Source organism: Tetrao urogallus, assembly GCF_951394365.1.
Source record: "Tetrao urogallus genome assembly, chromosome: 2".
In the NCBI taxonomy this organism is placed as follows: domain Eukaryota; kingdom Metazoa; phylum Chordata; class Aves; order Galliformes; family Phasianidae; genus Tetrao; species Tetrao urogallus.
Window position 1 is genome coordinate 35255063 of NC_136814.1, and position 26234 is coordinate 35281296.

The following is a 26234-nucleotide window of genomic DNA, read 5'->3' on the forward strand; positions in this document are numbered from 1 at the left end:
GGGCAACTGGTAAACAAGCAAATAAACAACCGCTCCCCAAAACACAGAATGTTTCAGCACTTACCTATTCTAGGAGCTTCTGGAAGTTCTTTTGGTGTAAGCAGGGGAGGAGTGCTTGGTGGAGTAAGGAACAAATTGCATTTTTCAAAACTTCTCAGTTTTCCCTAACATGTCCTCATTAACTTCTTTAGTTAATCTCTATTTATCAGCTCAGTTCTTTGCCACATGGAATATTCCTCCATCTATTTCCTGGTGACTCCTGATAATTCCCTTATGATGCCTTTCAACAATTAATTGGTTCTGGCCCGTAACCATGGCATTCTCATACATGATGCACTTTTTTCCTATGTAGTGTTTCTGAGTCCTCCTTTCTCTAGTCCTTTTATGCCAGAGAATTCTAAAAGGATTCTAAATCAGTGATTTATTTCTAATTAATCCTTAATAAGGGGCTTATTCTTTTTGATCTGAGCAAATACAGTCCCATAAATCAAGCCTGAGAGATTTTCTTGAGTAAAGGGATAAAGCTAGTTTCACACTTGAGAGTCTTTTTTTTTTTTTTTTTTTTTAAGCCACAAAAGCCCCAAGCCAAATCCCAAAGACTGATGTTGTTGTTGTTGTTGTTGTTGTTGTTGTTTGTTTTTAACCTGAAACTAGTACCAGCTTAAATTAAACTAGCGGCTCTGCCTGAAAGAATGACTTGTAAAAATCACAGCCACTAGATGATCTTTGAGGTCCTTAAGCCATTATATGATTCTCTGATTATGTTTTCTTACTTCATTTAAGTTGCTCAGTAGTTAGGACTGCTATGTGAGATATGCAGCATTTCTGAAGATGTGGATATTAGCCTATGAATCTTTTTTTTTTTTTTTTTTTTTTTTTTTTTTTTTTTGCCACCCAGGAGAGTGTCATAAGCAGCAAGTAGTAAGAGATGCTTGAAAACAATAGACTCTTAAAATATTTTATCTGAAGTATAGATCAAGTGTCCCATTACACAATCTCTAGGTTCATTTCATCAATAATGTTCACAAAATGGAAAAAAATTCTCTAAGGGCTGTTTTGGGATTTGAGAGAGCTGGATTTTCAATCTTACTTTAGTAAGAGAGGATGCTGGCATAAAATACAAACTTGACTAAAACAAAATCTTCTTTCCTGGATGTTGGTTCTATTCCTGCATGCTGAGCTGATTTTCCAAGTTGGTGATTTAGACTTAAGAGTAAGAAAAGTAATTAATCTTGAATGTTCCAGGAAATTTTCAAGGAGTATAGTGTTGTATTTATTAATTCTGTGAACATTCTTACTATTCGATGAAATAAGGGTGTATAGCTGGTTGTGATAGTTATTTGTTTGAAAGGAAAATTAATGTTGATGAATGCTTGTTGCATACCAGAGATCGAATGTAACCTCTTTATTTTTAACTGAGAAAGACTGCCCTCTTTTGGATGTAATTAGAATTGGTTTAATTGCCAAGGCTACAACTGCTTGAAGATGCCCCAGCTTTGTCTGTAGAAGCTGGTGAATTTCCATGGGTGAATGAGGTGGACACCACTTTGATATCAAAATCTATGTAGCTGTGGGTATCTATGACTGTTGTAGTCAACATCTTCAGCAGGAGATTAAGTTAGTTGCATTTAAGCTTCATATCATGCTATGCATAATGTATGTAGTGTGTATATATCATATTAATGAGAAAGTGGGATTTCCTTATTTCTAATAATTTCCCCTTCATGTGAGATTATGCATGGCCATAACCTAGCATATTTTCGTTGTTCTGTTTTATTGGTTCAATTTTTTTTTTTCATTAAATATATAGAGTGCTTTAGTTACTTTTTTTTTACCCTCTAATTTTAAAGATCCTCTTTTCCATGTTTTGTGACTCCTTGCCCTAATAAAATGAATGCATAGCTTCATTTTCTGCATCATAAATTGATGAAAGTAATGAAGCTTGATAGATGGGTGGCAAACCAGATGCCCATGGCTTAAAAATAAGTTTCATGAAGGAAATAGTGAAATTTGTAAAGTCAGTCCAAGGTACGTTTCTATCAAATACATACTCTAACTTGTAATAGTTTGAATGGCTTTTGATGACCTACATTAAATGAATTGATTGCCATTCATTTTTGAAGGAGCAGGTGTTCCAAATTTCATCAGAAAGGCTGTGGATTCGTTCTGGACTCTCTAGCTATCAATTCAGAGCCTGGCACTAAAACACTCACAGGTCTGTGGGATCATAAATATATCTGCTTGACTAAAGTAGAAGGACTGTCTTTGTGCTTAACTATGTTGACAGGAAAAAAAAGAACTTGGATTTTATACTTTAAAGTAGCATAGAACAACTCAAGTGAGTATTTAGGGTTTAGAGCCTAGATGAAAGGTTTCTATTAGTTTAGTATATTCAAATGTGATTGTTTATAATGCAGTTGTGTTTTAAAGACTTCATAGAATTAGATCGTACTGTTCTAAGAGTTTGCACATCATCTACTCCAAAGAACATTCAGTCTAGGTATAAAATGAGATAATTGATGGATATAGGCAGCATGCTGATGTAATGCTACAGCATTGGTCAGTATAACAGAGATAAACATTCCTGATCTTTATTAAATCCAGATAGGAAAAAACATCCTGACATGATGTTTTGACTTAAAAATGCCTGTGTCATGTGTACCATGTGCTTATGATGGCATCGGAATACTTGAGTTGTATTGACAATGCCAACTAAACACAGAAAATGTAGTCACCACCTTGCTAAATCATGTGTACTTTATTGCCTTGTTAGATAAAGCTGCCCCTTGGCAGCCTTTCCCATCATCATTGTTTTATTAATGAGTAGTTTTGCTTTGCATTTTGAAACAAGACATTCCTCTTCTGGCAGACTGTGCTTTCTGAGGATGCTAATGCAGATTGTATATGAAATGAGTGATGACTCTCAAGGTGACAAAACACGTAAGTAATTTATGAATTATAAAGCCTCTTATAGGCTACTGAGCAAGCATATCCAACTGTGTGAGGATGAAATTATCATATCAGTTATGTATTTTTAAAAGAAATTAATTTCTTTTTTACTTGCTTTTACGAAGCAGTCCACTCCAGGGTCTGTTTCATCACAAAATAGTAGCAGACAAATTTTGTTAGGTTGTTTCTGGTTTTCTCTTTCGTTTAGACCTCTAGGAGATCAGAGCTTCTTTTCCATTTTGACAATGGACAAACTGGTGAAGACTTTTTGATATGCTTCAGTGTAGGAAGTCTGTAGTTAAGAGATAAGTAGCAGTGATTATTGACTGACTTTTTTTATTTTCAAGGACAAGATTAAAGACTGTGAAATATTGTTCCTTTCATTGATCCTTTGATGTTAATGGGCAAACACATACTGATTTCAGTAGGTCTAGATTGTTGCTCTGTCTGCATTTTTGAACAAATTTACTTTAGAACTTGATTTATGATAATTAACTTATTTCCAAAGAAAATATCTAAGCCTTGCCCAGCTAGTATGACATTTTCATTTTTTTTCTTTATTTGCGAAATTAATCAATGTTTGAAGAAAAAGCATGATTGGAGGCAGCACAGCCAAAATTCTACCTCAGCTGGAGATATCCCTGCCTTTATTGATTTATTTTTTTTTTTAAGAGCGTCTCAGAAAATAAAAGCTTGGAAATACACTGCCTAAGTTAGTCAGCTTTGGGGAGTTTTTCAAAGACATAAACAAAAAAATTTTGGTGGGTATTATGGCAAATAGGTAGATTAGAGACATCTTGTAACATCTTTGTGTATGTAGTCCAAGAATTCCATTACAAATTATTGTTTTGTAGTATTTTATAATTAGGTCAGGCAGAGTAAGAAAACAAGCATGCGACTTCATTGGAAACTTGCTTATGATTCTTTTTTTACATCCTTTGGCACAAATTCTATACCGAGTGTTGGCTGGCCAAGTAAATGGAAGGAACATGTGTATAATAAACATTTTTTGTGGGTTTTTTTTTCCTCCTCTTCAAATTTGAAGTATATAGTATACAGTTCTTGTTTTTACTCTGAAAGAAAAATTTGAACAACTGCGGAATAAGAAAGAATATAAGTTTATTTTACTGCCATACAACTATTCTTGATGTATCTTGGAAGATATTTCCCTTGACTGTCGGTACATTTCTGAGCTACTGCAGCGCTGCTTGCTTAAGAAGTGTGTGCTGAATCTAGGGAAATTTTGTTAGGTCATTTCAGCTTTTACTTCTGCTTTCCCTGAAGAACATTCATATTCATGCTTGGGGTCTGCTCTCTACTCCAGTGTTTGTTACAGTGCCATTTTTAATCCTCTTTCTTTACTCAGCTTTCTGAGAAGTCCAGATCAGCCCTGTCCTGTCTCCTTTACCATGCAGTGGCCACTGTGACTCACTATTGATGCCTTAGCTTGTCACATTCACTTTTGAAAGGACTTCAAGATATTTGCAAAGTTTGGAAGAGGAGTTACTAGCTAACAGTAGGTTCTAATGACTTCTAGCAGGATGTCATTAACGTGAATCTCTTTGAGATGGGAGAATGGTAGAAAAAATGGAATGATGCAGTAGTTGAAATCTCTGTGCTTGACTTGTGCACTTCTAGCAGTGTGCAATCCACAAGGTGAAGTGCAAACACAATGTGGCTTTTTTTTTTTTTTTTTTTCTTTGCAAGATCATCCTTGTAATAAGAGCTTATGTTTCCAGAAAGGACACCTTGAAATGGAGATACCCAAAGCTAGCCATTTAGGTGTTTCCTGTTCTTGTGGGTGTTGAGTGCAAGGCATTTCAATGCTTTTGGAAAATGAAAGCATTCTAATCTATGTGATGAAAAAGCATGACTTAAGAGACCTTATTTTTTTATTTTTATTGTGGTCAGCTCTTTGCCTTTGCAAATCAGGCAGTTGCCTGCATACAGCAAAGCAGCCTTGATGGTGTCCTGAGGTGTCCTCGGGACTCCTTCCTGCTGGCTGGAACAGACTCGCTCTCTGCTCCCCTGCTGCTCAGAGGTCTGCAGTGCCAACAGGACACGAGCTCTCCCCAGTTCATCCTGGAAAAAATACGGAAGCTCCCAGGCAGAGGAACGGGCAGATAGATCCCTGTTACTGTCGGGAACTGTGTAAGAAGGAGACAGGTGACATCTGCTTCCCCTTAGTCTTTCAACCCCGACTCCTCTTTTCCTTCGCTAGCCCGCATTTGTCTTCCTGCCCAGCCCTCGGGCCGTCCGATCTCATTTACGGGGGCTACCGCCCGATCCGCAGACAGCTGTAGTTTCTTGGCCGCGGGTTTCGGCGTTGGGCCGCTGCGTGGCGGAGCGGCGGCGGCAGCACAGCACAGCAGCACCTTTGACGTGCCCGTTCCCCACGTGACGGCCGCTCCATTGCGGGGCGGGCGCTGAGCTGCCGCCGCTCCGCCAGAGCGGGGAGAGCCGCAGCCGCAGCGTATGTGCGTGCGCGCGTGTGTGTGATGAGCGATCGCCGCGTCCCTCCGCCCGCCGCCGGCTGACACCCCCAGCGCCGGGCGCGCCAGGAGCAGCGGCAGGAGGAGCCGAGGAGCCGCGGCCACCCCGCACTGACCTTGGCCCGGGAGGTAACCGAGCTCCGCGCCCCCCCCGCGGCCGTGCCGAGACCTCTCAGGCGCCGCTGCCGCTGTCCGCGGTGCTGAAAGCGCCGCGCCGCTCTGCCCGCAGGGCTCCCCCGGCCCTTTGCCGCTGGGAGGTGCGGGCACGGCGGGGCAGGCGCCGGGCGGGGCGTGCCGAGGGCGAGATGCGGCTCAGCCCCCATTGCGAGGTCTGGGGAAGGGTTCGGGGGGGCTCCGGGAGGAGATGCTTGGGGCAGAGCTTAGTCCGCCCCGCTCTCCGCAGCCTCCGGTGCCGTCTGTAGATGGAGCACATTCTTACACCTGCGTGCAAAGCCGGAGCTACAGCAGGAGCTGAGCGCTCAGTGCGGCTCCCGGGTGAGCGTGGGGGGGGAGAGAGGGGGGAGGCTGGGGAGGGCGGGAGGAGCCGGGGCTGGCGGCTCAGACGAGGCTTTGCGGTGAACTCCGATGAAAGTAGCTGAAAGCAAGCGGGAGCGCGTTGTCGTGTTTTTGTTTGGTGCCGAGAGAAGTTTTTAAGGAGGCTGTTCTTCTCACCGTGTGTTTGAGGGTTGTGCAAGTTGCTTTTGTTCGAGCCGTGAGATTAAGGCAGACCTGAACACAAAGTCTTGGGCCCTGTCAGTTCTTCCCCCCCCCCCCCCCCCCCCAAACTCTGGTCAGGAGGGTGCTGAGCATCCCTGGTTGGAAGTGCATATCAGGAGGGAATGCGTGGGGCGAGGCTCCTCATGATGTGGTGGTTAGTGAGATGTCAGGGAGCTATTTGGAGCAACAATTCATTAATGTCTGAATTAGATTAACATGTTACATTCATTATTTACAGGCAAAAGAGAGTAGTGACAGTAAATGCTGAATTAGCTTCAATGTAAATATCTGTAGCAAAGTTTAGAGCATACACTGAATCTAATAACATCTTGGTATAAAGTCACATCCATTAATCATCAAGGAGGGAAGGAGACCTGAGGAAGTGTCTTACTGAGACCACTTGTACCTTTTGCAGCGCACCAAAAGCGGATCAAATCTGTGGGACATGGCACAAGGAAATAATTATGGGCAAAGCAGCAATGGGGTGGCTGATGAATCCCCGAACATGCTGGTGTACAGAAAGGTAAGCTTTGTTTTATGAAATCTGAAGAAGGTGCTTCAGGAAATGGTGACGTCCTGGACTCTTTTGCTTAGCAAGTGAGACCATTGTTTTTACTGTTTCTCTCCACCTTCCTGAAGAGAAGCTACTGCTCTGCTTTGCCATGAATGGAGCAGTGTGATTTCAGGATGCAGTCACCTGATATGAATTTGGAATGTTTTGGCTGCTGACGTTTATGCTACCTAAGGCAGATCAAATGGCTTGTGAGAACTAGATCTATATCTCAGGAACTGCTAGCGACTCTTTTTTATGAAGTGACTAGATTTCTTGTTTTGAACAGCAAATTATATGTGCCTCAACTTTGCATCATGTTCAGAAACCGTTTAGAATTTGAAATCTTCATGTATTTACTTCATTTTATGCATTGAAACATGTGGCATGTGATGGTGGTGATGTGTCAGAGTCTGGAAAATGTTGTGGGTTCAAGTATTCACTCGCAAAATCTAGTAGTAAAATGAATGCATGTATTATACTTATCTGCAGTCACCAGAACATAAAACCAGAAAAACAAAACACAACATGACAACACAAACGTACACTCTGGGGATTCTCTCTGGAAAGCATTTCTAATGTAGTTATTCTAATGCCATCAATACACAAATTTCCAGATCCTGAGCTCCAACAGTGTGGTTTATATAGCTTCTACACTTTCATTTTTGTTAAAGTAGGTGCTTGGGGATTTTGTGATGGGTTGATACATTATTACTTTTCTTTATCTTAAACTTGACAATTGTGTTTATTATCATGATTTTTTTATTCACTGGAGAGTGACACATTTTCATAATGCAGAGGAATAGCTGTTCTTGCAAATTGAAATATGTAATTACACAACTACTTGTTTATTCCTAGAATACAGTGCTTTCTAACTTGTTTGTGGTTGTTTCTGTCAGGTGGAAAAGTCAATGCTTTTTTTCTTAGAGCCTTCAACTTTTCTTTTTGCAATTTAACTGTAATACAAAATATCTGATACATATTCAGATAAATTTTAGAGGTGAACTGAGGTATCGCCAGTAACTGTGATGTTTTTTCCTCAGAAATTATAAAATAGTTTCAAAATGAAGACTGTTACATACTCTATTTTTTCATTCTTATTTTCAAATATGTTCCTGATTTCAGTGAGGTTTCAATGGTATTTTCCATGATTTGCCATTTTGGAAAATTATGCTTTTACACAAATGAGATTTATGAACTTAATCTTAGTTATACATGCATGTAAGAATAGACAGCTGGAAAAAATACAGTGTACCTCATCACTAACTTGACAAGTGTGTTTCAAAATGAAATAATGTGCATGAATTTATATGTAAAAAACATGCTGTGCAGATATAAAGCAATATAGCGAAACTTATTGTCCTTTTTAGGCTTCTGATGTTTTTGAACAGTACCTTTTCATATTTGACATGTACTTCTATGCTGAAAAAATGCCTATTTAGTAGATAGGGGGGGGATAACCAGAGAAACAGTTTGTCTTCTCCAGTGGTGTGTATGTCTGAGTAGCGGGCTGAGCTTATTATCCATTATATTTAGTCTGACCTTATGCCACAATTTAACACTGCCCCTGAGCAGCCTCCAGATTAAAAGGAAAGTTCTGAGGCGAATGACCAAAATGTTGGTGATGCAGGGAAAACTTGAAAATGAGGAGTGGAAATAGGACCTAAGGCCTCATGTAGTCACTCAGTGTCAAATACCTTTTCAGTAAATCAAAGGCATGGGGATGGTATCAATTTGTGTCATCTCCAATATAACAGTGGTTCTTCTCTTGATGGCAAAGTGCAAGTGGTGTACTGAGTATTAAACTTTCACAAATACTGACCTTCTACAATATTATCTGCCATATTTATTTTTATACACTTCAACATATATATATAAATATATATATATTTTTGGCGTAGTAAATCAAAAGGGTCATTTAAGATGGTTAGCATACAAAGAGTATGAACTAAGTAGTCCTTCCTTTGGGAGAACTCAAGAAATAGGCAACAAAATAATAGATAACCTTTACAAAAATCACCTACCTTTTTCTGTAATAAGATATTGGTGTAGGTGAATGTTTTATAAGTTCTGTCTAGAGCATAAGAGAAAGATAGGTAGAAGTCATTTAAATTCAGAATATATAATCTCTGAATATCATTCTTTAATAGCAACAGCTAAATCATGGGATTCCTTGTAATACATTAGAAAACACAATACGTCTGTCATAGTGTTGGAAATGAAAGCGTTGTGCAGAGTGAACAAGGAACTAGATTTGCTGGCTTCATGAAGAGCTTTTTTTTTTTCTTTGGCCAATTGAAAAAGTATTAATAGTTGTTAGAAAAGAAAAAAATAAGTGCTGTTGGCTGGCTTCAGAAGGAAAATAACACTACTGAAATACACAAATGCTGGAATATTTTCTTGCTGTAGATTATACAGCGTCAACACAGGGATTAGCGCCAGTTTTGTGACGTGTGTCTGCAAGGACTAGGTGAGATACCTCTCTTGTGATAATGAAGAACTGAAATTTGGCCATGATAAATAAAGACAATGCCTTTGGCTATAAAACATGACTTAGTAGTTTTGGTTATTCTTTTAGTTTAACTCCCAGACGCTATCTGAACTAAATACAACCTAAGCTATGTGTAGTTTCAGACTTGGATTTCCTAAATCCTCATTCTGTCAGGAGTATTTTATAGAAAATGTAAAACCCGCTCTTTACGGAATGACATTTTGGTGTTTCAAAATTAAGTATTTAAAGCTTTGAATTGTTATAGAGTTATTATTGCACTTTAAGTACATAGAAAAGTATTGACATGTAGGCTCGTTTTTTTGTTATTGATTTTTATTTTTTTTTTTAAATGTTTTTAGTTTGTCTTTGGTTTGTGGTTAGTTACTCATCTGGGAGATTGAAGAAACACAGGTTATTGAAATGCAGGATAGAATATTAAGTGTAGACAACATAATATAGTTGCCTGTATTCTCAGAGAAAGAAGAGTTTCATTGCAATCTGCTTTCAGCAATGAAATATATTTTATGCTGAATTTTTGAATTAAATATTCTGTGCATGTCTAATTCTGAATGCTTATTTGACTCTGATAGAAAGGGTAGTAACAAACATAAATAGCTCCTTATATCATTTTTATCCTGACTCTTAAGATGCTTGTATGTCAGTGCTTTTATGCCTTGGGGAATACTTTTTATTTTAATAGAATGTCAGTTGCATTATTCTATTTGGCTATCAGCCTAATTATAAAGTAATGACATGTGACACATCATTAATACTGACATACCTTGGAAAAAGTCCTGATTTTTTTCTGCCAGTAGCCTGAGGCCAACATGAAAAATTTAAAACTCCTGCTTTTACTTCCCCTCCAACAGAGTCCATTTCAGTCGGCACTTAAAAGATATAAGACATTAGAATGCTTGCTCTTTGCTCATACAGGAATCTTAGATTTCAGCAACACTAATTTAAGGCTGGAAGTTGAGTCTTAAAGACAATACTTCAAATGTAAATGAGGTTTATAATGTGCAGTTTTCCCTAGTTTCAGAGCTTAACTTATCCTGTTTCATCTTCTGTGTGCCACAGATAATTAAATAAGTAGAAGTTGTATTTTGAAGAACCTCATTATAGACATACTGCTGGTCCTTCTAAACCTTTGTTTATCTTTCTGTTCTTACTTTTCTTAGTCAAGTATAGGCTGAAAGGATTAAGAGTTCTAATTTGGGAAGTTGATGGTTATTACATTGCTGTCTGAACTAGCTTCATTTGAGAGGTGATAGCCTTATTTTGTAAGGTTGCCCTAGTCTGAGTTCTTGTGATTGAGACTTGGATTCTCTGCTTTCCTCACTGCCCCACATATTAAGAGCTTTTGCCAAAGCTGATTAGAATTAGTAACAGTTGATGCTTCCAGTATTGTAATGAAGCTACGGAGGTGTTCTTTTGTGTCAATTGTTGAAGGTCATATGCCAGTGCCCCTGTACTGAAAATGCTAAATTTGTGATCTCGGGTACTTCTTAGTTTACCGTCTTCTGATATTCCTGCTAGAAGCTAAGCTTCCCAGGTGTGATGCTTTAAAAATCTTGTTGTAAAAGAGCATTAGAACACTATTACCAACTTCTAGTAACCATTGTCTTCTGCTTGTATGAGAGATGACTTCCAGTGTTGACTGCATATAATGTGATGCTCTCATGTGGCTTTTATCAGGTGTTCATTTGAAGATTGTTAGAAAAAAAATTATGAGAACTGAATTCCCTAGAGCCTGTGAGATCAAGGAAGGACGTAGTAGGTGGGATTTTTTTTAAGTGCTGTCACTCAGTTTGATAAGAGAAGAATTGTGCTGATGCACCGTGTTTCTGAGTATGCTGTCGCAACCTATGCTTGCATCTTGCTTCCAGTGAAAACTGCAGAGTTTGCTACTACTGTGTTGTAAGTACAAATGCCAGGGCAGACTAAAGGATGTGAAACGTAGTTTAATTAAAAATGTACTTTCTTCTGAGAAGAGTAGTGGTATTGCTGCAGTTAGTGTAGAGCGTGGATGCTGCTTTTGGTTTCATTCTGATTCTCCTAGGTACAGAGTTGACTTTGATATATCCACGTTTATGGATCTCAGGAATTCCAATTGTAAAAATAGCATTTTCCTCTCTATTCAGCGTGAACATCATGGGGATGTTGTCATGTTGTTCTGGAGTGGTTGGTTGCTGTTAAAGTAAAATAGATGGTATGTAGGGGGCATGAACTTAATACTGAAGGGCAGTATACTTACTAGATTCTGCGGAGTGCCTTTCATGTGGTGAGACTACATTTTGTGTTATGGTCTCATCTCTCTTCATACTAATTTTTTCCATTGTATCTTCCTGCTGTGCCACCTGAGGCTCTATCCCATCCTGGAATGCTTACTGTCAATGCTAGCTAGAGCATATATGCTTTGGCATCATTTGTGATAACAGTGTTATAAAGGAATTGACTGTCTCACAACTATACAAAATCACCGAAATGCAACCCAAGGAAACTTGATTAAAAATACTTGAGTCTGCATGTGGCTGGATCTGCAGATGTGCGAGGCACACTTGCTCCATATACTTACTTTGGTGATTCCTGCTGATATTTTTCTTGCTTTCTGTTCTCCTCATTCTTTCACTAGTTGTAGAAACGTATGAAGTGGTTTTGCAGTGAGAAGTTTACTGCTTCATACCGTTCTGAACTTGATGTGCTCAGATTGCTAGCACTGCAGTGTTTTTGTATTTGACAGTAGAATTCTGTGCTACCATGCTACTTCCTTTCTCCATCCCATGTGTGCTATCTGAAAACTGTATGTGCCTGTTTTGATTGTGTATTGTCATTTTTAGTTTCTTTCCGTTTTGCCTTTGAAACAGTCTACATTTGTAACTATGGAAACGATGCTATTGACAGCAATGCGCAATTCGAAGTAAGAAATTGTTTGTTCTGGAGTTATGAGTTTTGTTTTCTTCAGAATTGCAACATGCTTTCTAAGTGCAGGTTTTCTTTTTTATGGTTGTATGTTGTCATCTGGTACAGGTGAAACATACAAACCGCTCTTCAAATCAATCTGTAAAGGCTGCTAAAAGAGAATAAATTGTTTGTGAAGTCCATTTACAATTGAAATGACAGATGAAACTGTGAAGAAATAAAAAGTAAAGTTAGAATGAGGTTGTCATCAGAACATGTCTGTTTAACATAGTATAAAACTTCTCAGGCAAAATGTTGGGGAAGGGATTAAACAGTGGCTGTATAACAAAATACAGTGTAAACATATGGTTTTCAAACATATCTCTGCACAGAGATATCTCTTTTGTAACAGATGCATATGGTTATTCTCTGTGCTACCAGTGAACGAGCTGAGGCATGGCAGTAACACGACAAAGCAGCGGAAAAGCTTGAAGTTATTGTTGTTATTATTATTATTGTGTGTGTGTGTGTGTGTGTGTGTGTGAGTGTGTGTGTGAAATAGAAAATGCAGTTTTCTACGGAAGAGGGAAACATCAGTGCCAAGCTTGCAAAATATTACCTGGAATGTCTCCAATACTTTCCATCATTATTAGTTACTTTATTTAATGAATTACAGCAGTAGGGGGAAGGAGTTGGAAATGTGTGAGCTGAACTGTCTGTGGACCAGAGTTTGGAACTGTAGCTTCATCTGAAGAGAGAACTGCTGGAAGTTTGTGCAGGAAAGCAGGCTGGTCTAAAAAAAAAAAAAAAAAAAAAAAAAAAAAAAAAAGTGGAAACAGCAATAGTGGCCCTTCGTAAAGCCATCATAACAGTCAGGAAAGTCTTTTAATAGATAACACATAAACTTCTCAACTGTCAGGGATGAGAGCTTGGCATAAAAAAAAAAACAAAACAAAAAAAAACTACCAAACAAAAAACAATCTGAAACATGGGAGAGAAATGCAACCTGCAATATTTAAATGTCTGTATGTTGCAGCCTGTTAAATTGTTCAAAAATACATTCAGGTAATAAGAAAAAAGTTCAAATGTATATATTTTAATTAGAACTCAAAATGTTTTTTAAGTTGTGATAGTTCAGAAGTAATTGTATGACAGGTTTTGTGACAGCATATGTAAGATTTTTTTTTTTTCCTTTCAGACTGTTGTTGAACTCCCCAAAATAAGGAGTTGGTCTGTATTGTGAGCATTCAGTTTTTCTTTGAAAAGTGACAGGCTAAACCAACTTGTGTTGAGTATATGTGGTACCTTGTGGTGGGTGGTTTATAATCTTTGGGTTATTTAACCTTCTACAATTGGGGCCCGTTTTGAGCTTACATGCGTACCTCTGAATGCTTCATTCTTCAGATGCTGCTTCGGTTTTCTTTCAATTTATTTGCATGTGTGTATACAAATGTGTTTATGTATCTCTGCAGCTCTGAGAAGCTCCTTTGTTTCTGAGGTGAACAGGGCATTGCTCTTGCTTTTTCTTACTTTTACTACCAGCTTTTCCTTCAAGTTGTGATACTGCTGTTGATGAATTAGAAACTGGAGAAATGACATCATAATGTATGTTTCATCTGCCTTTGCCATAGGAGATATTTAAGTCCATTGCTTGTTTTTCAAGTATTTTACCATTATTGGGCTATTAATTAATTAGGGTCGTCTTTGCTAACCTCTAAATGGAATTTGAAGTGTAGTTGATCTTTAATGTTACTCACATCAGAAGGTGGAGGGTTTGTCATGTTGTGTTCAAGCAAAAGATGTGGTGATTTCATTTTGAAAAACCTTAAGCAAGATCTGAATAGATCCTGGCCAGACAGAAATGACATACTTGACATACTTCTTCTCAGATTCTTGCATGGTTTTGTGAGAAGATGTTCCTGAGAATTGCATTTGAGGTAAAATGAGAATTTTGAAAATGTCAGCTCTTCTGCATCATTTCTGCCGCAGTTTGTTTTTCTTCTTCCTTTGACTTATGGAAATCCCATTCAGCCAACATAATGTGTAGTTGTAGAGTGGAAGGTTTGCTCCACAGAAAAAGAGATATCAAGTTCAGTGCAGTTCAGATGTACAAGGATCATCTAGCTGGAAGTGAAAATTTCTTCCTTCAAGGACCAAAGAAATATTTTCTTTCTATTCCATTTATTGTTGGTGTAGGGGGGGGGGGGGGGGGGGGGAAAAGCTTGTAGCCTTCATGGAAATTATTTTTGGAAGGAATATTATACCAACCAAACACTTCTTTTGTAATATGATTGAGTCATAATTGACCAAAATTGCATAAACATGAATGGGAAGATTGGTTTAGTGAGCATATAAAAGTGTAGTAGTCTTCAGTGTCTCGTACATATAAGGTAACAGTATTGTACCTTTCCTTCCACGCTGTTGAAATGAACTGCACATATTTGTCTATACAATTCATTCCACCTGTATATGCATTGCAACAGAAATAAATCAGTATTTCCTTGCTCTTTGGGATTCTGTTTTCAGTACTAAAGTATTTTGTAGAGCTGTTATTCAAAGTGCCCTAAATTCTGGTGGAAAAACATAGTTTTTTCTGAACTACTTTTTATTTCAGGATGAATAAGCAGTTTACTGAATGCCTTTTAAAAGAAAGACATTAGGGCTTCTTAACACCTACACTTCCCTGAATTACAGACTGTAAAATATATAAATCTGTGAACTAGATTCTGCCCTCAGGTACAGTTTCACTGTAGCTCTTGATATCAGTGGGAGCCATACATTGCATTTGATTATAGAATCAGTATCAATATAGAAGGATGGCAAAGCTCAATAAAAACAAAACGTCTCCCCCTCAAAATTACATAACGTCGAGGTGTTTTATGGTAAGAGTTCTCATCACGTGGCATGCTTTTGTCTGTATGCAGTGCAATATCTGGAACATCTCATGGTTGTACCATGATGTTGGCATATTTGGTGATACGGGTGAGAAATGTTTGGTCTGAAGAATAAACTCAGTATTGTAAAACAGGATGACTTCTTAGTAGCGAGTGTAGAACTTAATGTATGAATTAATGCTGTCATAGAGGGCCACGCTGAGATTTCTATATGGGTAGAATAGTTTATTAAAATAAAAGCTGTGTCATCTGTAATATAGATAATCTATACTATAATTAAACTTGATGCTATTCTGTGAAGTTTAACTGTTCATTTTCTACAGAGTACCCTAAATTTATCAAAGTACAAATTAGATACTAAAGTACTATTATCATAGGAATTCTACTTTTAGCTATATAGAACAAGAGTTCTACCCAGCTGCTCACAGTATTACTAGATTTCAAATGTCTCCATTTTTTTCATAGTTACTAAGCAACCACAAATCTCATTCAAGTTGCTAAGAGGTAAAGTTTTTTAGTAACTTTTCGTGTAACTTTTTAGTAACAAATTGTGTCTCTTGTGCTACCTAAATCAAGCTGGGGGGGTGGGGGGTGGGGGGGTGGGAAGGAGAGGATAGAAATAAGGTTCTGGTTCCTGAGGTTAAAAGTACCAAACAGTGTCCATCAGAAGGGAAGAACCATATTAATGCTCAAGAGGCTACAACATTTGTTTGGTGTCCTAAAAAAGAGGAGAAATGCTTTTCTTCCTAGTACATAATCTACATCTACGTTTTTTACTTTCAAAGATTTAATCTTTGATCAGTTAATACACTCCTTGGTAGGTCTCTTCGCGTCTTTCTTGTAGGTCCTCTTTAAATACTGGAATTTCCAATTTCTGAGCAATTATTCTATTGCTGAACTGTTCTTGCGACCTGAACTACTTTGTTACATTCATTGTGAACAAAAATAGTTCTGATCTTACTTTCTCTTTACCAGCAATTCCACTAATGTTAAAATTAAATTTGGATCTTTAAGTGCATATTCAGATAATACTAAATACACTGTTGTTCTCCTTCAGGTAAAGTTTGTTGTTTGTGTCTCATTCAGATGTATATCCAGATAAAAAAGTGTGCAGATGATCTATTACTATAATTTCATTTGTATTTTTGTATTTATCTGATTTGATGGATCTGTAGCTGTCATCACATGAACCTTTTTGACAGAAACTCAGGAGCACAGTTGATCAAGAAGGCCATAACCAGCTGTATTGTCTCTGGGATTCTTTTGTTTTATGTATTTTTTATTTAATTGTTTTTGCTCTCTAGAAATTAAGGGATAGCTTTGATTCCAGTATGTTGGAGTTGGAGGCCTTTCTAGTTCTGTGTTCTGGTGTTTAGGAGCTGTCATTTTAAGCTGTGGAAAATAAGGTGTCCTACAGCTATGAACTTGTAAGTCTAGATTGGTTCTGTCTTTCCAAGTTGCAAAGACAACCATGGATGCTGAGATTTCAGTTTACACTGGAAGGATGTTACACAGGATCATGTATGCATTTTCAAGTTCCTTTGATTGGTCTTCCATTTATTTATTTAAACATATTGAGGAACTACTTTTCATGCTTTGACTTTGAACTGAAATTCTGCTTTTTTGAGTCCTGTGTTTCTTGAGCTAGATGTTTTTATGATGCTTGGTTTCTCTCAGAAGTGTTAAAAGACTTTAAGTTCAAGGAAAAAGAAAATCGGCAAGTGAAGCATTGAAGGGAAAATATTTAGCATTTCATCATTTTGTCACTTGCAGAGTGTTCATGAGCCATACCAGGGTTGAGTGAGCACGAATCTGGAGGTGTTTTTGGAAATAATGCTGGAGCTTCACTAGGTGGTGCTCTTCCCCCTGGGTAGTGAACAAACATTGCACTGTGGTTCTGGCAGGGTTTCTGTTGAGGAAGTATGGAGTACTGGCTCATAAACTATGTCTTCCATGGTAGGTGTTGGTGTTGATGTCCTGGTGAAACTGCTAAAAGCACTAAGGATAAACTAGATCGGTTAATTCTTTCTGCAGTTACTAGGGTGGAAAGCCTTTACTATAATCATGAGTTCATCAACCAACCTAAGAACTGGAGCTTATTACCTGCACTTATTAAACATAAGAGATTGTTGGGATTTAGTCTTCTGCTAGCAAGCTGAAAATATAATTTCTGTGCATTAAATTCTGCACTCTTAAGTGTAAAAGGAAGATGGCTAAGAGATTCGGGGAGACTACTCAGTAGAGGCTGAGACCAGGTAACTTTCATCTATTTCTTTCCTCAGAGTGTGGAATGGTCTTTGCCTCTTCTTCAGAATAATGTGTCAGGATCACCAAGTGGAGCTTGTTACAAATTCAATCATTCACATGATTTGTTCCTAGATGTTTGTGTTTTTGATTGTTCTGGTAGGCCTTAGCATGAAGAAACTGATTTCTGTACAGTCTCACACTTCTCCATTATCTCACTTTTTGAGCTTATTTAATCCATCATAAGGCATGGTAAATGGATTTTAGATGAGTATTCAAATTTGACATGAATATCTTAGCATCTGTTGATGGTTTAGCTATATTGTTGGCTATGTCTAAATATTTTAGTCCTATTCTTTTTGCAAGCTATGTTGAGTAGATAGAATACTTACATGCTTATTTATTAGTCAGTTATACTTAAGAGTGTTAGCAGAAGCAATCAGCATGAATGTGTTTTTAGCTATCCTTCTGACAATCTTTCTCAAGATGGAAGCATCTGTTAGATGCAGTTGAGGGGGAAAATGTTTCCTTCCTGATTCTTTTTTTTTTTATTTTTATTAAAGCAGTGATTTCTTTTTTTTCTTTTTACATGGTAGATATAGACACAGGATTTTACTTTGTGTGTCTCCAAGTGCAGAATAAATGCTGTCCTCACTCAGGTTATTAATGCTCTTGAAAATTACCAAAGTCGTTTCTGTGCAAGCAAAATGCTATAGAAGTCCTTATTCACTAGTGTCCTGATGGTAGCACGCTAGAAGTGTGAAAAGTAGGCTTTTTTCACCAAAGTCGGCAATACTATAGAGTGATCTAAATGAAATCTTATGTTTTGTTTGTATTTTCCAGTTTCCCTTCAAAGTAAATATCACTATTAAAGCAGTGAATGACTTCTGACAAGTGAGAATAATTGAGATGTTAGTCAATAGCCAGCGCTAACTCCTTTTTCATGAATGGAGATATGAATGATGCTCAACTCCTCAACTCAACTACCTCTCTGGGGAGCCTATTCCAGTGCTGCAGGACTAATCCAGTTAAGGGATTCTGTGTCCTTTTTGGGTGAAGTTTTTCTGGCATGGAGGACTTTGACTTTCAGTGGAGTGTTGAGCAGAGATACAGTGGCTAAATCTTCACATGGTGTGCTGGTAATATTCTTCCTGAAGTCATCTTATCTGTTCCTGTACCTGTTTTGAGTTCTCCTCTCGGTGATGACGGGGGGAAGGAATGTACATGACCTACAGTACAGGCCCATCTGTGAATACCAGATGGCATCTATAGTAGTTTTTCCAATAATTTGGTTATTTTCATTTCAATTTCTTGTAAATTGTCTAGGAAAACTCATGCACTGAAAAAAGAATATTGGAAGTACTGGCCTTTATTGATGATGTGGCATTTTCTGTTTTCTTACCACTGCAGCCTAACCTCATTTCTGTAATGCCAATGAATGCTGAGCTTGAAATAATGTGAAATTCTAAAAGCACAGAGAGGATATCTGTATCTGAAATGGTGTGTGGGAGCCATGTTTAGCCATGTTTGAAGGAGTTTGCTTTCCAGCAGTTTAAAGATAATCAGGGTGCTGAGCAAGAATCAAAGCGAGTATACGTAAAGAGGCATTCATTCGCACTGTCTTTACCGAGCTTCATTTTTTTGGTAACCTTTACTGTAATTGTACCTCTCAGCAGTATATCTTAATGTTGGAGCATTCACTATGCTAAAGTATAAAGTCCTGCTTTTTAATCTTTAAACATGTGCTATCCATATGAATAATATGACTAGTGAAGATCTGAATGAACCTATGCTGTTCTATGCACTGCATTCCTGTGAAACAGGAGTAGATATGCAAAACAGTGGGCTATTTGTAATGTGTTTTTTTGCACTAAGTTTAATTGACATCTGTGTCACAGCCAGCAATATTTGTTTCCCCAAGATGCTTGTGCATGTGTATCCATGTTGCAGCCATTTGAGTTATGACTAAGTTTATCCATCTAGCTTAAATCAATCCATGCTTTCAGTGTGGTCCTTTCTTTTACTATAATACCATACACCTATCTGCGTAAAAAACATACAAGTGCGTTTGAGGTGGGCTTCCCCCTAGAAATAAGATTATACCATCAAAAGTGCATCTTGTCCATAGAAATGCATCAGCAGGTTTGGGCATTTCATAACCATTATTGTCGGATCATTTTGTGATAGCTGTGTAATGTTTACTTGAAGACGTTAAAATGTATTCAAATTTTTTTGCAAGTACTGCTTCTGATCTAGCAAGTCCCACGTGTTCCCTGTTGACCTCTGCAACAGATATTGCAATTTCTTTTTGGTAGTTTCTATTCATTTACCTCTGCTTCTCATAAGACTGTAGCTCTGGAATGATAGCTTTGTTAATGATTTCAAATATTTTCTCCACCTCTTATTTTTGTCCGGCTTCTTTTTCACTTCTCATAAACTTTTATTAAGTAAGATTAAAAGCACCTTAATATGTCACTTATAAACCAATTTATTTGCCAAAAGCATCACCTCAGATGATGTCTTTTTCCAGTTATAAATAACATTAAGATCAATATCACTTCAAGTTGTTAGTCTTGTTGGATGCTCATGAGACTGAGTCGTAATTGTAGACAGTTCAGGATTTTGAGTCTGATGTTATGTTGGATTTTGTGCTATTTCTGGTAGCATCCAAGGTAGGATTATTTTAAGCCTGATGATGTGTTGAGTTTATATTGTTTCTGGTTGTGTCTGAGGTAGGCATATGACAAATTACAATTGACATCCAATCAAGCTGTTCCTTCTTCAATCACAAAACTTTTTATGAGCTATTATACATTCATTTTTTTGCATTTTAGTTCATTTTTCACTGATTCAGCTCAGTACAGAAACTTTATAAAAAGCTTAATTTTATTGTATTGAAATTTTAGCCTAAACCCTAGAGCAAGGAACCAAATCATATACACAGAGCAGTTAGAGATCTGAATTAAGAGATCTGTTTACTTATAGATACGATGTTTTGCTAATTATTTGCAGTTAACAGGTATTAGTTACAGGAATTTGGATAGTACATTACTTTATAATATAGCAAAAAGAAAACTAGTCTGGTTGTAGATATTAAGGACATTATTTAAACTTTTGATTTTTGCCTTTTCTGAAATACCTGGAAAGCCACAAAATTTGTCTTGTAAATCTTCCATAGTCTAAGAATTGTGATCCACTTCAAACTGTTGCTTCTCTATGCTACTTTTAAGTAATAGCAATTCTAAATTCTAAATAGAATTCTAAAATCTAAATAGAAAGACTTCTTCTAGCTTATTGTAGTAATAATTTACAAGGGTTTTTTTTGGTTTTAACTTTTTTTTTTCTTCAATTTGCTACTTTGCACTGCTCACCAGACTTTGCAGTTCAGATGAAAAGAGTCTTTGATAGTCTGTGCTTCACTAGGAATGCAAGAGAAAATGCGTTTCATCTTCTGGTCTGACAAATTGATTTTTTTTTTTTTCTGCAGAGTATTGCTTGATCTTAAAGCTTGAAAGTGATGTATTAATGTCTCAGATCTATTTCCATTCATCGTTCTTAAAATGGAATTTGCGGGTTCTGAATTTTGTCTGTTTTGGAATCTTTTTGAAGGAAAAGAGATTTTTTTTTTTTAATAAACATAAAGTTAAGGAAAATGTTGTGTATATTATTTCATTACTAGCTTCAGACATACTTCCCTAAGGGAAGATACTGTCTTTCACTTAGAATTGCTTTTCCAGTTGCAGAATTCAGTTGCAGTATTACATGAAGTTTTGCTTCATTATGTTTAATTTCTATTTTTTTTATTATATGGAAGTACATGTATGATTGAAAACTAAGCTGTATATTCTTGATTTTAAGTATGTACTCAACTGTGATGCTCATCAATACAAATATCTTCCAAAAAATTTCCTGATTTTTTGCAAGCACAAATCTAGTGGAAGAATTGATGCATTTACATCTGCAAGCTAGATTGTTTAAGAACTTTTTTTTTCAAGTTAAGACAATTACATTTTATTCTGTTGAATGACCTCACTGGGGAAAAATATGTTTAGGGAGTTACGAGGACTGCTCCAAAAGTAATACCTCCTATTTTATTATGTTGGTCTGTGGTGTCAGAGGTGGATAATGGTGGTATGGCAGTAGAGGCTGAATCTTCCCATCAGTAGTCTATTCCTTTTGTTGCTATGTGATGGATGGCAGCAGAGAAGAGTATGACTCAATGGTGTCCTATATGGTAGTCCATAAGGAACAAATGTGTGACACTGGATTCCTCCATGCAGAAGAAATGGCACCCACTGATGTTCATCAGTGTATGCTGAACATTTCTGGAGATCAAAGAGTGGAAGTGAGCACAATGGGTCAATGAGTGCTGTGTTTCAGCAGTGGCAGCAGTGAGAAAGATAAGCCAGGTTTTGGATGGCTGTGTCACAGTACTAAATGGAGAGCTATCAGCTTATCCATGCAAATCTGCTAATGGTGGTGACTGTGCAGAAAATATTTTGTAGCTGAGAATTTGTTCTATCAAATACTGTTATTGTACTCTTGTCTGTTGTAGTTTCCATGAAAATATGTATGAAGCATTACTTCTAGAGTTACCTATGTATATTACTAAAAAATCTTTGGCTTTTGTATTGCAGATTTGAGGGATTAAATACGCAAACTTGTTATTAATGTTACTTGCAGTTGTCATAAAAATCTTGACAGTTCTGTTTGTGAGGCGCTTAAGTTTCAAAATTGTATTCACAAGAGCATATCTATCATGTGACTGCATAACCATTTTTCAATCGCCATTTCAATTTTTGGTTACTATAAGCCTTGAAATATAGTACATACTATCCATTGATACTTGTCTGAACAAGCATTTCTGTAATTCTGCAAATGGCTAAGGGGTCAGTGTAAGCTCATAGACTAATGTATGCTTTAAAGAAATCTACACAACAGTATTTCAGTTGCAGAATAAAAAGTGAAAACGGTTTTAAATAATGGATGGTCAGAAGCACAAGATCTTAGTACAATGGTCAAGTCTTAGAACTGCTAGAAAGTTTTTGGCACTTTACATTTTGACTGTATGCTAAACTACAGTACTAGTTTTCCTGACTGCATAGTCATAGTCATGGCTATCTGAAGTTTGATAAGATTGACCTTTCTTTTGGTCAGTGCAGGTCATCTGAGGCAACTAGCAACAAGGCTGGTTCCCTGAGTCTTAGTGGAAGAAAAACTTCAGCGTTGCAGAGTATTTAGGATGCAAAAGCAGCATATCCATTCATTAGTAAGATACTTGGCTACATATTTTCAGAACCTTTCTGTAGTTCAAGGAAGGCAAATTGTGTGTAATTTGTCTTTGATACAGCAGCTAGTGGATGCAATTTGCAGTGCTGGGTGGCATGACTTTTGGCATGATACCTCTTGCATTTCAGAGCATTATTCCAAGGAGACAAATACATGGAAAGGTTTTCTAGTGGGTAAAACAACTGAAAGTGTGTATTTGAGCTTAAATAGTTTCCTTCTAAAATAATTTTAGTGTTCAAGGCAATGGTGAAACTGAGTGCATCAGCAGCAGATGTTTTGTATTTGTCTAAGAAAAAAATAAGCTGCTCATGAAATTTGCTGAAAAGATTTTAAGAAATAATACTATTGTTTTTATTTTTACTCAGGAGAGTTCTTCATGCACCTGCCTAGCTCTATAATCAATTTTTTTTTTTCTATCTATTAATTGTCTGTGTTTTGTAAGCTAAAAAATACAAATGTAATTCTAAATCAATTATTTAGTTTTCAAATAGACTTTTGAAAATTTTGCTTTTTTCTTATTGGATATAAAACCAATTTTGTTGTTAGTGATTTTCATTAATGCTACTTTGCATGTAGTAGCATTTGCCATTTGATGACTTTCTTTCAGGAATACTTGGTGGTTAATGCCATTCTAATTTATCAGTATAATGATCTTAGACTGTTTTAATATATAAAGTACTTGCTTTGCTACTGGTAAGTATCTATTGGCTCAACTGCTTACCTGCACATTACTCTATCGATCTCTCTGTTTATCTGGTATCTTCTACTCTTCTATTTGAGTCAATTTATTCCAAGGACACAGAGTACTTTTCAAGCCATTTGAGCACACAGCAGGAAGATTATTCAGATGGTAGTTTTATCATTGAGTTTTACAAGAGTTTGTGATTGCACAATTAAAATCTAGCTGCAGGTAAAGGGATGTGTTTGAAGAGATGAACTTTATGTTTGAAGTGACAGTAAACGAATAAACAGTTTCCATTGTCTGTTTCTGAAAACATCTCTGGCTATGTTGTTATTTTTTTAAACAGCAAATGATTGTGGGAATAATTCTTTTTGTGTATTGCTTTTGGATTTTGGGAGATGACTAGCTTTCCTAGGCTTGTGGTCTCTTCACATGTAGTCTTATGGAATGTCAAGTGGAGATGAAAATCCAGGCCCTTCTGAAATTAAAGTTGTTCTCTATGATGTCTTACCTGAACATTCAATTTTCAAAGGGTTTATGTAGGAGCTACCCTCAGCCTTTGGTTTGCTGTATCATAGTTCTCCTTTTCTTGCAATGTTGTGCAACCTCATCTGTAGTGTTTCCCACTTATCATTCCTTCAGAATTCTGGTTTTCTGTTTTGTAGTAACTTGTCAAACTGCTTTACACCTTTGTCAGTTACACAGACATAATTCTATATGACAAAGCTGAATGAGCTTCTCAAAAGCAGCTGAAATGCTGTGAAAATTTAAAGAATTTGGTATCTGTGTTGGATCAGAGGTACGCTGCTGAAGGGCTGACGGTATTGAAAACTTGGAATTAGTGCTTCAGCCAACCTGCCTGCATTGTGACCATGTGCAAAAGGACAGTAAAATGCTTTTTAATTAAATGGTTTAGTTTGCAGGCCTAAAGATAACATGGAACTCCAATTTCTGTGATACTACTGGAAAAGTTTAAGCTATTGCTAATTTTCTGGATAGTTACATAATTTTTATCTCTATTCATCTTTTTCTAAAACCTAAGGCCAAGAGTTTTGGTACCTTGTGCCTTTACGGAAAATATAATATTCCTGTTCTCACCTGATCCTTCCCTGTGCTTTGTTTTCCTGTTTTTTAAAAATCTTACTCTATCTTGCCATACTCCAAACAGATCTGTTCAGTAAAGAAGTCTTACGTCTGAATTTATCAATATTTGAGTAGAGTTATTCTAAGTCAACTTGTAAATAGTAATATATTCCAGTCCTCTTCGAAATAGAAAGTGTTCACTCCTGATGCAAAGCTTTGCATGCGTATGCAGAACTGGAGAACAGATAACCTTCCTGAAATATGAAAGTGGCTGAAGACACAAAGTAACTTGATAGGAATACTGTGAATAAGGAATAAGGTGTGAAGATGGCTGATTGTAACCAAAACAGTAGAAATATGCTGTTTGATATCGACACACTCATAGAATCATAGAATCACAAGGTTGGAAATGACCTATAAGATCATCTAGTCCAACCGTCTCCTCATCACCATTGCCACCACAAGCTACTAAACCACATCACACAGCACGTCGTCCAGATGCTTCTTGAACACTGCCAGGGATGGCGACTCCACCATCTCCCTGGGCAGCTGTTCCAGTGCCTAACCACTCTCTGAGAGAAATACTTCTTCCTTATGTCTAATCTAAACCTCCTCTGATACAACTTGTGGCCATTTCCCCATGTCCTGCTTGTTGCCTGGGAGAAGAGGCCAAATCCCTCTTCACCAAAGCCTCCCTTCAAGAAGTTGTAGAGTGCAATGAGGTCTCCCCTGAGCCTCCTCTTCTCCAGACCGAACAATCCCAGCTCCTCATAAGTCTTGTGCTTCAGACCTCTCACCAGTTTCATTGCCCTTCTCTGGACACGCTCCAGGACCTCAACATCTTTCCTGTAGTGAGGGGCCCAAAATTGAACACAGTACTCGAGGTGCGGCCTCACCAGTGCTGAGTAGAGGGGGATGATCACCTCCCTGCTCCTTCTGGCCTCATATGGGGGTGGATGATGCTAAAAATTTAAATAGCCTCCTCCACCTGTATTGTTTTGCTGTTGAAATCTCCTTAAAGACATATTTTGAAGGGGAGAAATGAAAGATGCACTAGAAACAGTGAAGCCAGTGAGACTTTATTCAGTACAGCCTTATGAAATAGATAACATACACTTTCTGGATAAGGGAAGGCTGTATGGCTTTCAGTAGTATTGCTGCTGGTGCTCTGTGATATCATTTTCTGGTGGCTGAATTTACTTTTACTGATCTTCACTGGGAAGTTCAATGATCTATTTCTGAAAAGCGATAAAACAACTAGATAGAAACCAAAGCTTTAAGTGAGCATCTTAGTTGTGCCTAATGGGTCATGAGATTTCCAAAACATTTGGATTGATGTTTCCTATTTTCTGCAAGTGACAGACTGCATTTCAGCATTCCTGCTTGTAATTGTACCATCATGGGAATGTTTGGGGGGAAAAAAAAACCCACAACAAACAAACAAACAAACCCCAAACTCTGGAGATCATCTAGTCTCCAGCTAGAAATTATTATTCCTGACACTAAAACTGGTCTTCTGGATTTCTTCCGTTTTTTTTTGAGCTTCAAGGGAGAATCGCAGAAGAATCACAGAAGAGATAAGGGTTGTAGAAATGGAATAGCAAGAGAAGAGTTCTGAACATTTGTGTGAGGTTCTTTGAAATATCTGGTTAACGTTGACTCTTGTTTAAAATCTGAGTTCTTTTTAATATATGAAAGTTTACAATTGATTTTTTTTTTTCCACAGTATTTCAACATTTGGATGCTTCAGCATAAGATGACATTTCTTTATTCAATCAATTTTTTAAAAATTCTTTTTGGAGGCATGTGCAATAATTTTGACTTGCGATGAATGAAATTAAATTAATGAATTTAACTCTTATAGAAAAATGTGTGTGCTAATACTAATTTTATAACACTCATTTCATTTCTGGCAAGGTCCTCTAGGGAAAATCTTTGTAATGCA

General features: G+C 37.3%; 1 protein-coding gene across 13 annotated transcripts in view; it reads left to right on the forward strand.

Annotated features, from left to right (window-relative positions):
* Nucleotides 1–6582: 6582 nt before the first annotated feature.
* Nucleotides 6583–26234, forward strand: part of RGS7 (regulator of G protein signaling 7) — a gene marked incomplete at both ends in the record, with an annotated part of 229393 nt that continues 209741 nt past the window's right edge. For 12 of the 13 annotated variants that reach the window (XM_079550168.1, XM_079550170.1, XM_079550164.1 and 9 more), the window contains one exon: nucleotides 6604–6681. In XM_079550168.1, coding sequence (XP_079406294.1) covers nucleotides 6604–6681 — 78 coding nt within the window. Of the gene's footprint in view, nucleotides 6682–26234 lie in introns of all 13 variants that reach the window. The other variant, XM_079550167.1, reaches the window with a different exon arrangement.